This window comes from Haliotis rufescens, unplaced genomic scaffold (assembly GCF_023055435.1).
Source record: "Haliotis rufescens isolate VD_foot unplaced genomic scaffold, xgHalRufe1.0.p SCAF_8, whole genome shotgun sequence".
In the NCBI taxonomy this organism is placed as follows: Eukaryota; Metazoa; Mollusca; class Gastropoda; order Lepetellida; family Haliotidae; genus Haliotis; species Haliotis rufescens.
In genome coordinates, this window is record NW_025964372.1 from 36,195,952 (window position 1) to 36,211,197 (window position 15,246).

Genomic DNA, 15,246 nt, shown 5'->3' on the forward strand with positions numbered 1-15,246 from the left:
AGTTATTGCATAGATTGCATCCATGTCATTTTCTATGCACTTATCCATGCAGTACTAAAGGGCATGATTACTCCTTATCAGTTCAGTAAAACCTGCACCCCGCCAATCAAATGTTACTCTAAAAGTGTGATCTATCAACAAAAACACATAATGATGTCTTTCAATTTTAAAAACCTACTTAATTATCTGCATCTAGTTAGCTGATGGTTGCACAGGAGTCATGGGCAGCAAGATACTATTAATTGCACAACTATTTATAGATAGTTAACAATGATGAGGGCTTCTGTTGAAAAACTTCAATAAGAGCACTAATGGCGATGATGTAATAGAGGTTTTGTATTCGGGGAAATTATTCTAAAAACACAAATATATTAGACTCAATAGCCATGATAATGAATGTAAACTCCCTTGTAAAATTGTCAGTTCAGCAAAAAATCTGATATTTGTGACATGTCTGTATGATATGAAGCATTTTCACACACAATTTCAAGAAAAGATCTGAGGAAAAGTTAAGTCTACTGGCAGACCAGCAAGCCAGTGACAACAGACTAGTATTGTTTGGATGAGAGAGTTCATGGCGTCCTAACAAAAACACCTGTGCGCACCAGGCTTTCTGCAGAGACGTGTGTTGATAAGAGGGCTCTTCTTCAGGGACTTCAAGCTTAAAGGATTCCCTTCCTCTGTAGCAAGATTACCGTAGCTTGTATTCGTCTTCGCTCACATTTGCGAATCTCCTTTTGTGTTTAATTTGTATATTTGTAAACTGATGATCTGTCATTTTCGACAGGAGGGCTTCATTTTAGCATGTGTTAAGAGACGCAGCTAATGGATGAGGGATATGTGTCTTCATGTCTTGGTGCTACAGACAGTACGTCCAGGGCTATTTGAAGATGGATGCTTGAACTGTGTCAATTCTTTCATTTGAGCTGCACACAGCTGTCTGGATAGAAGCTGGAACATCATCATTTATTCTGTGTGAAGATTAGAAACTGATAAAAATTATCCACATTTCACAATGGATTACCCAACACAGAAATAGACAATATAAATCTGAACATCACAGTCGCATTAATAAGAGATAACTTTTTCATACCTGGCTGTACAAAACTTGGAATGTTAAAATAAATCTGAACATTAAAACAGTCACATTAATAAGAGATCAATTTTTCATACCTAGCTGTGCAAGATTTGGAATATTCTCAAGCAATAACAACAAAGATGTCTTTGCTGCTTTGATTACAAATTCCTGATTGATTTAACTGTTGTTGTTTTTTCGTGACAATGGCAGGCATGCAGATGAACCACTTTCAAAGCTGATGCCAAACTTTCATGAACTGAATTACAACTGGACTTGCTTCAGGCAAAATAATTCCAAAGTTGCTTGATTGAGAGGCATGCAGAATCGTGTATACTTAACACATCTTTGTAAGAAAAAGCCACCTAATGCTTGGGTAAAAATCCAACATCCTTAGTTTATTGTAATTAGTTTTGGGGGAATAGCTGCTAGTCCTTACAATTTGTCATAAGGTCTAACCCTGCAATACAAGGAAGATGCTACTCTGTCTGTTGTGATATAAATTATCAATGTTATAATCACAATGAACTGCCACACTGTCCCTAATAATCCTTCTGAAATCAAATGTTACACCTGATCTAGATGCTCAGATGTTTTTACGACAGAAAATTAAGGTGGATTCTGGGATCCTTATAGTGCATTTATCTGGGGATCCCTTATTCATGAATCTTGAACATTTGGGTTTTGACAACATGGAAAACGGCACCCTGACTTTTAGAATACTGATGATAATCTATCCCTAGTATCATAAGTGCCTCTCACAACAGTTTGTGAGGTCTTCGGGGGTCCTTGTTAGACTAAAGCTTAGTCTCTGAAAACAGTGGTAAACACTAACATTTTTAGTCCACTAGTCCTTATATTGATAACAAATAGCAAAACACATAAAAATGGCATATTTCTACTAGTCCTCATGATACCTTAACTATTGGGCAGTTTGGCAAGAACTACAGAACTAGTGCCAATTTCTAACCCTGTGAAAATATATCAGTTTGATAGAAACTACATTTAAATTGAAAAGGAGACCCACAGTAGTTCTTGAACCTGTGGAAAATCTAGACTTGCTTCATTTAGGGTATAACATCACAGAAGGACTGAGTGGAAGGGACAATACAATGGTTCCGGACTGTCAGACAGACTAGGCCTTGTCATAATTCTAAAACAAAAGATTTAGAAGTCATCAGATTCAAAAATGATCATGACCCAAGCAGCAACCTTCAATGTTCCCTGACCTTCAGTCCACACACCATCAAGGTAATCTTAACACTTTTTGTCAAGCACGCCACAAGAGCATTACACTGATTCAATGGAAAGTCAAACCTACTAATCAGCATTTGGGCTCGTCAGGCAGTAGTGCTAATCCATATCCCAGACTGCGCCAGACAGCCTGTGTACACACACCCCTCCCCTACATGCATTTAGCTGTGTAGAGGTACCTCCTTTATCCCTCCACATGGGGAAGCAAACACAGCTTGTGTTTCACAACATCGTTCCTAACGGCAATCATCTCCACCCCATCTGTTGCTGCAAGTGAGCCATCTCACCTTTCATAAGGTTCAGGTGAGGTGAGGTGAGGTGAGGTGAGGTGAGGTGAGGTGAGGTGAGGTGATGTTTAATTTCACACAAAAGATTATTGCACTTATGCAACATATTGTGTGAGTGTTGTCAGTGTGTGTGTTTGTGTGAGTGTTTGTCAGTGTGTGTGTGAGTGTTTGTCAGTGTGTGTGTGTGTGTTTGTCAGTGTGTGTTTGTCAGTGTGTGTGTTTGTCAGTGTGTGTGTGTGTGTGTGCGTGCGTGCATGCGTGCATGCGTGCATGTCTCCTTGTACTACTTCAGACTAATGCCAGTTTTACAGCGCTAGCCCACTGAGATACCGCATTCAGACACAGTAATCTTTGTTTTATCCCATTCAATGCCGAGCGCACAAGTACCATTTATAACATCGTTTGGTATGACATGGCCAGCGATCGAAGCACCAACCTCCATTCTCTCTTCCACAAGGAACAACATTACTTTCTTTGAAAAGCCAGATACAACTCACTCCAAGTCTCTAATCACAGGCATTAAACATGTTACATGGCGACTTACAGAGCAACTGAACCAACTAATACTAAGCAAGCTTGTATATATCAAGAAGAAGAGTCAAGAATGTTTATCGTACAGAACGCCCTCGTAGGGCAGGGTACAAACTATCTACATATGGACATAAATATAACTATCAACATGAGAGGTAGATATACATAATGTACATTATATATAGAGATATTACATATTATTTTCAGTTACAGTATATCATGGCAGCGTATACTAAGTGTTGATACTGTATTGATCATAGAATAGAATTCTTTCGTAGAAAAACACCCACTTGGGACCTGGTACCAAAATAGTGCACTTGTGTGGTACAGAGATGAGAACATGGTATATATATACACACACCATAGATGCATGAATTTATCTTATCACTCAGCAATATTCCAGCTATATGATGGTGGTCTGTAAATAATTGAGTCTGGACCAGACTATCCAGTGATTGACATCATGAGCATTGATTCACGCAATTGGGATCGATGACATGCATCAACCAAGTCAGCGAGCCTGACCACCCGATCCCGTTAGTCGCCTCTTACGACAAGCATAGTTGCCTTTTACAGCAAGTATTGGTTGCTGAAGACCTATTCTATCTTATCAAATTTGGGCCTCATGGTGGTCTCAGCTTAAACAAGTGAAATACAGTCCTGGTAACAAGACTTGACCATTCATGCATTCTTTTGGAGGGTTCATAAATTGTTTTAGGAGGTTGGTTTTATCAGTCTGGGAAGGGTCGCCTATTTTGAACAGTGTCATGAGAAGTCTTGTGCTGGGAGTGGAACACAAAACAATCTTTCTCTTTCAAATCTTTTTTCTTTAGACTTTTTGAAAAAACAGTTCCTTATATCATTTTTAGTCAAAGATACCAAAGTGTAGTTACATCAAATATTTTCTCCATCTACATCCTTTTCAACTTCAGTGTAGACGAAAAAGTTTATTGACTGTCAGCATACACCATGTTGATAATAAACAACACATGTAGCAAGACCTCTGCCAGTCTGGACGGATTCTCTTTAATGAAGGAAATAGTACACGGCCATCTGTCAGACTCCAGCAAGAACATCAATGATTGATGCTCACTAATACCAGTAATAGGCCTCTCACTCACAACCCTTTCCAGCAGCCAGAGTGCAACTGCTACAGAGTGTCAAATATTCATGTCACTGACTTGAGAAATCAATTATTCATACTCAGCACTCAACAATGAATTAAGAAGCTAAATTTGTCACTATGTTCTATATTCATGGTATAAAAATGAAGTGTGTTCTAAGATTTTATAAGTAATATTTTTTCAATGACCCATGAAAAAACCCAAATGATTCAATTTCTGAGAAATATTGGTCCCTCGGCGCTGCAGTTTGATTTGAATAACCAGTGGTCAACTGACCTGTGAATACATGGACCTAGTATCCACACTCTCCAACACAAGTGTTTCATACTTTTCAAAAATAGACAAAAAAGGTATTAATTCCGAGGTCAATGAACCTGAATCACAAATATCTGTGAAAACAATACGACTTGGACCCATGCTGTTCAGAAGTGGAGGGTCACTGTTCTCCCAAAACATACCCTTCTTTTTCACAGGTAAAGAGTTACAGGGATTCCAGGTAAGAATATAGGTCACCAGCCACCTATGCTTGTCCTAAAAGGTAACTAAATGGATCAGCTGGACTTTGTTGAATGCATGTCATCGCATCCCAATTACATGGATCAATGCTCATGATGTCAATCATGGGACTCAATTATTTACATACTTCCATCAAATAGCTGGAATATTGCTGAGTGGAGCATTAAACAAAATCTAACAACAAATTGGCCCATAAGTATTATGAAGCTCAACATTGAGCACCAGCTACTTTCCAGAGCTCCCAACACTTGTCAACACTCTAGAGTGCACCATAAAATGTGCCCTATCCATGTCCCACAACACCCCCCTGATACCAACATAAGTAATCTGTGTGTGCACCTGGCTACCTGTCAGCATGGCGAACCAGGAAGTAAGGGGTATAGAAAGCAATTGTGTGACACACACATACAGCTAAATAGCACTTGGCAGTTGAATGCAGCCTGTTGATTTACAATGATAGTTAATATTGATATGACCTTAACTTTTTCAATGGTTCGTCAACATGTGTGATTGTATCGCCTGTTCAATAAAGCAGTATGTGAATGCATGGTTGAGTGAATGTGGGTTCACTCCATGGTCTGCATAATCTCACAGCTATAGTCCCTTAAGGACACAGACAGCTCTATTTACTTACTACCAAACAAGCAAACAGAACACTTCAACTGTGTTTGATAAAAAAAAAACCATTTTATTTTTTTTTTAAATCTGATGTAAATGATTAATAAATGAATCGAAACAAAATATACAAAAGAAACCAGAAGATTGAACGGTGTTTGAAATTAAGCCTTAAAGAGGAAGGGCCCTCATTAAAACCCAAATGTCAAAATAATAAAATTTGCTGGCCCTTTGATTCAAATAACATAGGATCATCCCTTTTGGACCCCAGAACCCCGTTTTGAACAGTGTCAAAGATAACAATCTGATTGGAATGTTAAGAAAGTGTACTACGGTATATTCAATAATTCTAAAACAAAAGATCCTGGGGTGACTGGTCTTCAGAGTAAATGCCACACTAACACAGCCCAACTGCCACAACAGATGGTCCTCCACTATTTCAAACCACACAATTCAAGTTTCCTGTTTCTGAAATTATGCACCTCTCTTGTAAAAATCCCATTATTTTTTTGTTCCTGTTCAAATGTTTTCATAAGATAATTTAATCAAACAAGGATGTAAATGTAGCTTAAATTTTAAATGTACACTCAATACAATCCTTTCACTATCTACCAGTGTCTACAGCTGCGGTACAGGCTCGGTACAGGCTCAACATGGCCTTGTGCTGTTGCTAAATGTCACATTCTACCTGACAAACTGCCTAGTTCAGATTACACAGAAACCCCAGAGATACAGAAACAAGATAACTGGCACTGAATTAAACTGTCAGCCATGAAGGCACATCAAACATATTTCAGACCTGCCTCCTGAACTGGTGATATTGATTTCTGAAGTTGGCTACAAAGAGTTGCTGTATCAGGTGTCATAATTTCATTTTCCAAAGTCTGGTTTTGAAGATATCCTTATGAGCACAAGGGATTATTCAAACGTCAACATGTTCATATAATTCCACTTAAAGTCCATCTTGAATCCTGAACTGTAAAGTGTTCAGATGTTCTTGAGTTATTCTGCTGCTGATTTCATGACTGATCTGGTCAGGATCCAATTTGGTTGTGTTAAAACAATCAACTGTGTTAGGCTGTTGTAACCTATCAGATAGAGATCAGACATCTTTAAATTGTGTACCCTTGTACAAACTATTGTAGGCTCTTGAGGCTTCTCATGCTTATTGATAACCTTTGATAATGTCATGACCAGTTGGCATGGAGTTGATGCAGTACCAAGAATATTAACTCAATCACACACTCTTCTGAGCTGTCCTGATTAAAATAAGGTACAAATCTCAAAGGAGGTCTGTACTGAATTATAAAACCAACTTGATATGTCTCAAACCATTATTATACAAGGCATTTGTTATTTTTTACATTTTCTTTTCAAAGCTGTTTAGTTTGCCCTTTGGAAGCTTAGTGTGATCACACACAAACATTCTTTTGATCCATCTTCAAACTCATTTGAAATGACAATTCACCATGAGCTAGATAATAAGAGGTTGTACTTGAGAGAGTTTTCCCATTCCCCCCACCCCCAATTATCAAAAAAGATTTTCTTTTCCAACTTCTGAATCCCCTGAATTATTTTATGAAGCATACTATGCATTAAGTATGTCCATACCTTTAATTTTGATGTTGTTTTAAACAAAAGAAGAACATGCACAGAACTTGCACTATTAATTTCCAATCTTTTAATTCTTAAAAATTATATTCAATTTAAATCAGATCTTGTATATGGTGCATGGTCATGTAAGAACGAACAGTGGAATCAGCCAATGCACAAAGGTGATTTTTTGCAACTTATTCAAGACCTCTAATTGTGCACAATGTAGCCATGCACTGAAATGTGGAACACTCCCTCCACAAGTGTGTTAACACAATCCAGCGGCCAGATTGTCACCGTGACCAGCAGAACATATGGAAACTTCAGAGTCAGCTCTGCAATGTTTCCAACACTGCCTGGTGATACAGAAACACCAATTACTGGCAAACAAAACAATTGTGGAATGTCAAAATTCTATTTCAGGAAGTCCTGGCTGGATAGGGTCCAGATGTGGATTGCCAGAGGTCACTGTCAGGTCCAGACAGCAAAGCACCACCATTGCCCCGACAGGGGGGAATGGCGAGAGATCTCATGGCCCATCGGTAAAATCAGCCTACTCCAGTCGCTATCTGAATGGCTGCAGCTGCCAAATCAAGCATTTCTAATCACATAGTTTCTGTCCATCTTCCATCAGCAGGGCTGAATCTGCTGCTACAAGACCAAAGTCCATATTCATATCTGTTCCCCCTGCCGTCTCGGTACTGGTATCTCCTTCGGCTAAACAATGGAACTATGGAACCAACAAAAGTCAAGCTCTCTTTCATTTTGATGTCAGTCCAGTCAAAATGTGACCATACTCTGGTGCCAGCTTTACATGATATAGAAAGGGACAGAAATTCAAAAACGTTTTTCTCTGATTAGTTGTTTTCAGTTGGATTCTAGTTTCAACTAAAGAAGCCGAGGACACACAATGGATCTAACATTGGGACTATTTAGCTTGTGTGTCATAGTGACAGTTTGGTTGGGTTCAGTGGCACTTGCTGATACCGTGGGCGGCTGTGAAACGGTGGAGGTGCCGATGTGTAAAGGGCTGGTTGGATATAACTATACCAGACTCCCCAACCAGTTCAATCATAGAACACAGGCAGAAGTCTACTGGGCTCTGCAACCATGGTGGCCTTTCATGGATACTCTCTGTTCTTCCAATCTCAGGATTCTGCTCTGTGGGCTCTACTTGCCCAAGTGCACCCCAGGATCCCCAAGGGTTCAGTTGCCATGTCGAGAAACATGTCGCAAATCCAAGGTAAGGTGCTCGTCAGACATGCAGCGTCAAGGACGACCATGGCCACGGCAGTTCAGGTGTCCTCAGTTCTTGCCGAAGAGGACCAACCGCTGTATCAAACCAATCCCGGAAAAGAAAAAGAAGAGTCAACGTGGCCATGTTGCCTGTGAGCGTAACACTCTGTCCATGTGTTCTAGCATTGCACCCCCTTTCACCCATGGTTCCCTGCCAAACATGTTTCTTCAGGGCAGCCTTGATTTGATGGAGCTGGAGATGCAGCAGTACAAGCCGCTGATTCAGTCCGGATGTTCTCAGAACCTTCGCTTCTTCCTCTGTGGTGTCTTCATGCCCTTCTGTGTCCAGGAACGTATGCAGGAAATCCCTTTCCTCGTCCCATGCCGGGAATTGTGTCAAGGGGTGTATGATTCCTGTCACGAGGAATTTACCCGCACTCGAAGTGGTCTCCCCTGGCCAGGTAAGCTTCACTGCCATCGCTACCCGTCCTTTACGGATACATATGGAGACAACCGTACCATTCCGTGCACGATGTCACCTCAGTCAGGCAGACGCACAACATTGATCCAGCGACGAGCACAGGTACCTACTGGCAGACCTGCCAACCGCAGACAACCCAACAGACAGGGAAACAGACAGGGCAACAGACAGAACAGACAGGGAAACAGACAATCCAACAGACAGCCAAACAGACAATCTAGCAGACAGCCAAACCGACAATCTAGCAGATATGCAAACAGGCAAGCAAACAGACGAGCCTTGAGACCAAGGGAAAGAAGTCACATGAGAAATTGAGACAGACAATGTTTTGCAACTACTTCTTGAACGACATGAAGACAATTTCACCAACTGGACAAAATGAAGTGAACAAGCCACATAAGGAAACTCAAGTCTGTGTCAGTGACCATAACAGAAAATCATGGTATGTTGTGAAAATTTCAGATTGGTATTTGGGGATCAAGTATTCCCTGCTGATAACATGAACAAATGTCAAACAGCAGTCTAGGAAAAGCTACCTTGATAAAATCTTAAATGTTAGACTGTATCAGACAGTACACGATAACACATAGAAAAGTATTTTCTATGACAGCACAACAACTTTTGTCAGATCAAAATCACTATTATTAGCACCATCCTATATTTTATCTGTATCAAAACCTTTCCTCATATAGCACTAAAGCAAATGATACAGATAAAATGCATGCGTATTAACACAATTTATCCTGATAAATCTACAGGGAGAGCATGCACAATTTGTCCAATGTTTGGATACAATATTAAATGACCGCGAATGACACTGTGTTGAATAAGGAAGTCTGGAAGAGATATATAGGCTGGTGAAACTGAAAGTAGGTCAAACTACATTAGAGAAGTGACAGCATTTTCCTTGAGCAACAAGTGAAATATACAGTAATGAAGAGTGTAGTGAGATAAGGGAACCAGTTTGTGCAAAGGTATTGAATGTCATCCAGCACAAACATGGTTTTTTTCATCAGTAGAAGATTATTAGCTAAGGCCAAATGAATGTTTTACTAAACTTTGGCTTCGGGGTACTGACTCCCAGACAAGGAACCTCAGGTTTCGGAAGATGTTTTTGACAGTTACTGTAGATGCCTGTGTATTGAAATCACTTGAATAAACAAATCTTATCTAAGACTAATGGTTTCTCTCATCTGTAATGACAAATGCTAACTAGTCAATATTTGAGGATTTTGTTTTTCCACAAACTATAACTAACAGAGGTGCTGTAACTCTGACCTTGTACCACCAACCAGGAAGGTGAGCTTCAGCTGCTGTGGTATTCATGGCCCATCACGATTCCTACATGTCATAATTAGTAGGGCTGGGATGATACACCAACTGTGCGATCCGATATGTATCACGATGCTTACTCACGATCCGATATGTATCACGTTACTTGCATGTGCTCTTATCTGTGATGCACAAGCCATCTTTTTTATAGAAAGGATGGCTAAATATACCTGGCACACTGATGATTTACAGTTGGCAGTGTCAAGTATGGCGCAGTGATGAAAATGTTTTCACTATTAACTTGCACTACTGTTTAGTGTTTAGTGGAACAGTTATTAAAGCAAAGATTTAAGGTCAGGATTGATATTTTTTTACCTAGTGTGCGACTGTGATTGATACTTGTATCGAGAAGTACAAAAAATGGCGATCCACCGATGCATCAGTACATGTTTCCTACATGTCGTAATAAGTCCAGCAGATGGGCAATCAGATCAACATAGCGATGAAGCATGTTTTAAGCAGCATCTCACTCCCTGATCAGACCACTTCACTGAGGTCTTAATGACATAGGCTGCACAAAGGGCAGGTGTATCTACCTTCTAAACATGGTAGTCAAATAACATTAAAGAGGGGGTCTCCATCTAGGCTTACATTTACAGATAGTTTTCTTACGTTTGACAGTGAGATTGTTTTAGCTATCCCAATGGCTCAGAGTGAGATCGTTTTAGCTATCCCAATGGCTCACAGTGAGATTGATTTAGCTATCCCAATGGCTCACAGTGAGATTGTTTTAGCTATCCCAATGGCTCACAGTGAGATTGTTTTAGCTATCCCAATGGCTCAGAGTGAGATTGTTTTAGCTATCCCAATGGCTCAGAGTGAGATTGTTTTAGCTATCCCAAAGGCTCACAGTGAGATTGTTTTAGCTAACTCAATGGCTCACAGTGAGATTGATTTAGCTATCCTAGAGGCTCACAGTGAGATTGTTTTAGCTTACTCAATGCCTCACAGTGAGATTGTTTTAGCTATCTCAGAGGCTCACAGTGAGATTGTTTTAGCTATCCCAATGCCTCACAGTGAGATTGTTTTAGCTATCCCAGAGGCTCACAGTGAGATTGTTTTAGCTATCCCAATGGCTCACAGTGAGATTGATTTAGCTATCCCAGAGGCTCTTATCCACTGTGTCCTTAGGATAAAGACAACACTAGAAAACTAGAAAAGAGAAGCACATTGAATTGTGAAACTTAAAAATTAAGCTCCTTAACATGAAGCTGCACTTACTGAAGTTCCTGGGAAATATTGAATACTGATTGTGTGCCAAAATATCTCGGCAATCAGCCACATTCAAATCCAACCAGGACACTACAAATATCACTATCAAAAGTTGAGTCATATCTATATTATGATCTCAAGCTTAACATTGCATGAAGCTGAATAAATCCCTGAGCACAGTAGGACTGATAAAACATGACATTCACGGGATATGTATGCCCAGTGTGTGATGCTTGGCATCAACAGGTATAAATATGACTGATACAGGGACCATGGCTGCTATCAGGTGTGCTGCGATGTATACATCGTCAGTCAGGTGGGCTTGACATGCAGTCCGATATTAATCCATGCTCACAGAGACTTACACTCTTGCGAATACTTTCTGGTCAAGCAGGTATCAGAAATAAAGGACCAAGGGATCCATATTTCTCGGAAACTGTATTTTAATTCGCCCGTGACCCACACACGTCTTGAAATGTTAATGAATATTATTATCACAATATCTTCTTTGAAAGCCTTTTAGAAGTTGGAGTACGATGTAAGGATGTAAGAATGTAAGATATATGGATGAGTCACTTGCTTGATAACGTTGTTAGCACCTACACCGAAACATTGTTCCTAATTGTAATACAGAAGTTGTTCATCCATATATCTTCTCCTTAATTATCACAATATGTTTGGAAAAGAATGGTATATTGTGTTTTTCAAAATCATACATATTTTCATCTAGTTAAGTGACAGTTTGAAATGAAATTTTTAAATTCAGAAGTAAGCTACTTGATTTCTGTGATGGAAAAACGAACCAGTTTCCTGTATAGATATGATTATTATAAATCCCCACAAAGCATGCATCATAATGATTAAAACCAGCCACATTTGGAACCAAACACAGTCAATCATGCACACTGCAACAAAAGAAGTGCTCATGCATTCGGTTTGTTGCGGTCTCCATTGAAAATGTGGTGTTTTTTGTAAATATTATGATGCACACTTTATGGAGATTGTGTCGTTTGTCATTTGTGTGGCTATTTCTATTGAAATTGTGTACAACATATCCCCTAGTTTGGTTGCTCTGTGATAGTTTTCCTTGGTAGGCCTGCCATAGAGAGCCTCTTAACTTGTACTTTCACTGAACGAGTAACACTGAAAACAGGGTCCCCAATAGAGAGCCTCTTAACTTGTACTTTCACTGAACGAGTAACACTGACAACAGGGTCCCCATAGAGAGCCTCTTAACTTGTACTTTCACTGAATAAGTAACACTGACAACAGGGTCCCCCATAGAGAGCATCTTAACTTGTACTTTCACTGAATAAGTAACACTGACAACAGGGTCCCCCATAGAGAGCCTCTTAACTTGTACTTTCACTGAACGAGTAACACTGACAACAGGGTCCCCAATAGAGAGCCTCTTAACTTGTACTTTCACTGAATAAGTAACACTGACAACAGGGTCCCCCATAGAGAGCCTCTTAACCTGTACCTTCACTGAACGAGTAACACTGACAACAGGGTCCCCATAGAGAGCCTCTTAACTTGTACTTTCACTGAATGAGTAACACTGACAACAGGGTCCCCATAGAGAGCATCTTAACTTGTACTTTCACTGAATAAGTAACACTGACAACAGGGTCCCCCATAGAGAGCCTCTTAACCTGTACTTTCACTGAATCAGTAACACTGACAACAGGGTCCCCCATGAAGAGCCTCTTAACTGTACGTTCACTGAATCAGTAAGACAATGAAGGAGCATCAGTCAGACAGCCAGTATGTGTTGGAATCAAACAGGACTTTTCCAACACATACAAGATGTCTAAACACTAAAATCAACAAATTCATCGAAGATTGAACAAAAATCATATGACAAGTAGTAGAAGCACGAGTGATTCACTACCTTGGGAGAAATAGGAATCAATACAGCAATCTTCATGCACTTCACAGAACTTATTTCTAGAACAGACTGTCTGATGTAAGAGATGCCAGAATATTCCATAATTCATCCCTTGTGTCAGCAGGCAGACTCTACCCGACAGACTCCAGATGAAGCCTTCCTGTAGGGTCTCTGCCAAGGGTGCTCCTACCAGACTCTGAACGAACTCTGGTGTCTGTTTAAGTCTGTTTGTTGTTTAACGCTGCACTCAGCAAAATTCCAGCTATATGACAGCGGTCTGTAAAAACAATCGAGTCTGGACCAGGCAATCCAGTGATTGACATCATGAGCATTGATCCACGCAATTGGGATATGATGACATGTCTCAACAAAGTGAGCGATCCTGACCACCCGATCTCGTTAGTCGCCTTTTACTGCAAGCATGGGTTGCTGAAGACCCATTCTACCACGGATCTTCACTGGTCTGTGCGAGTTCTGGTCCAATTACAGTATCTCATGTATTAAGCACCCGAAAACACCCCCAGTGTTTGAAAACAAAACTTAAACTTTCCAGACAAATGTTAAACCCACGCCTAATTTTGCAAAAGTAAAAAGCAATTTAAAGTGCTGTACTTCCTTGAAACTATCCTCTCATGAACATATTTTTTAGTTTTGTAACAATTTCAAGAGTTCTGATTTACCTCAATTTACCATGACAACACATTGTGTTTTAACCTCACTGAAAACCAGTACACATACAACATGGTATTTCAGAAGTACACACCATGCATGCCACTCATCTTCAATTCATTACTACATATGTTGAGAAAACCATTTATTTTCAATTTTTCACAACACCCATGAAGATCTGGGTTAGAATTGGTCTTCAGCAACCCATACTAATTGTATGAGGCAACTAACAGGATCAGGTGGTCAGACTTATTGACTTGTTTGATGCATGTCATCGTATCCCTATTGTGTAGATCGATGCTCATGATGTCAATCACTAGCTTGTGGGGTACAAACTCGAAAATTTACAGATTATCATTAAAGAGCTGGACTAATGCTGAGTGCGGTGACAAACAAACAAACAAGTTTTCACTTGTCTTTGCCTACAGCTAACATACGGACGGCCCTGTACAACTCTGTAGTACTGACAGTCTTTTGATGAGATGTATTGTAAAAAGTATGTGATTTTAATTTGGTAAAATGATGATATAACTGTGATTGTTAGTGGCTGTACCTTCAAAGGGGGTTGAAGTAACGTAAACTAATTGTTCCCCTGAGAGCGTACGTAAGTCCCACTTCATTCAAAGTATGTTTCATTTCCATGGTTTTAATCGTAGATTTTTTGTTGTTTTTTAATGGTTTGGCTAAAACTTACTAACAATCACCAGTGGCCAGAGGGATGGTGTAATTCCTGCTAGGGTACCATGTAGGTAGCAGAAGTACCCTAAGTCCCCATGGTACCTTGTATGGTGACCTACCTTTGGTTATTGGTGATCTAAAGCCCATTTTTATTGTGAATTGTTGTGAATAGTTCAAATTTTATGATGATATGCCTGTTTTAAATCTACATCTGTGATAGTCTAGTGCTTTTACTGTCCTTTGTCGACAGATTTTAATGTCTATATGTATGTATTATTACTGTATAACTTGATTTAGTCACTATATGGCTGAAATATTGCCGATGTGACTTTAAATCTTAACTCACTCACTTTCTTCATATACAGAGGTCAGGCTAATTGGCTGGCTCAATATAGATAAGTTAGGAGACTTCCCTGAATCTTATCTTGCATACACAACCACATAATGAGGTCAATTAGGAGCAGCCAAGATCAGATGTGTCCATTAATGAGCTGACCCTCAAATCATGCTCTGGTTGTCATATTTGTTCTTGACAAGATAAATCCAACACACAGACGCCAGGCCTAATTGAAGCTTTGGAGATCTTTTTTATTTTGTTTGTTGTTTAATGCCGCATTCAGCAATATTCCAGCTATATGATGGCATTCCTTAAATAATCGAGTCTGGACCAGGCAATCCAGTGATTGATATCATGAGCATCGATCCACAAAATGTGGATACAATGACATGCAGCAGCCAAGTCAGCAAGTCAG

The 15,246-nt window shown here is 39.8% G+C and overlaps 2 protein-coding genes across 12 annotated transcripts in view; one reads left to right on the top strand and one right to left on the bottom strand.

Annotated features, from left to right (window-relative positions):
• The window catches only part of LOC124141808 (cdc42-interacting protein 4 homolog), an 88,711-nt gene that overhangs the window by 38,737 nt on the left and 34,728 nt on the right, over positions 1 to 15,246 (bottom strand). The window lies entirely within an intron of this gene.
• On the top strand, positions 7,720 to 9,888 carry LOC124141809. Its single transcript, XM_046509958.2, has one exon. The coding sequence runs from the start codon at positions 7,906 to 7,908 to the stop codon at positions 9,025 to 9,027; it is 1,122 nt and encodes a 373-aa protein (XP_046365914.1). The 5' UTR covers positions 7,720 to 7,905; the 3' UTR covers positions 9,028 to 9,888.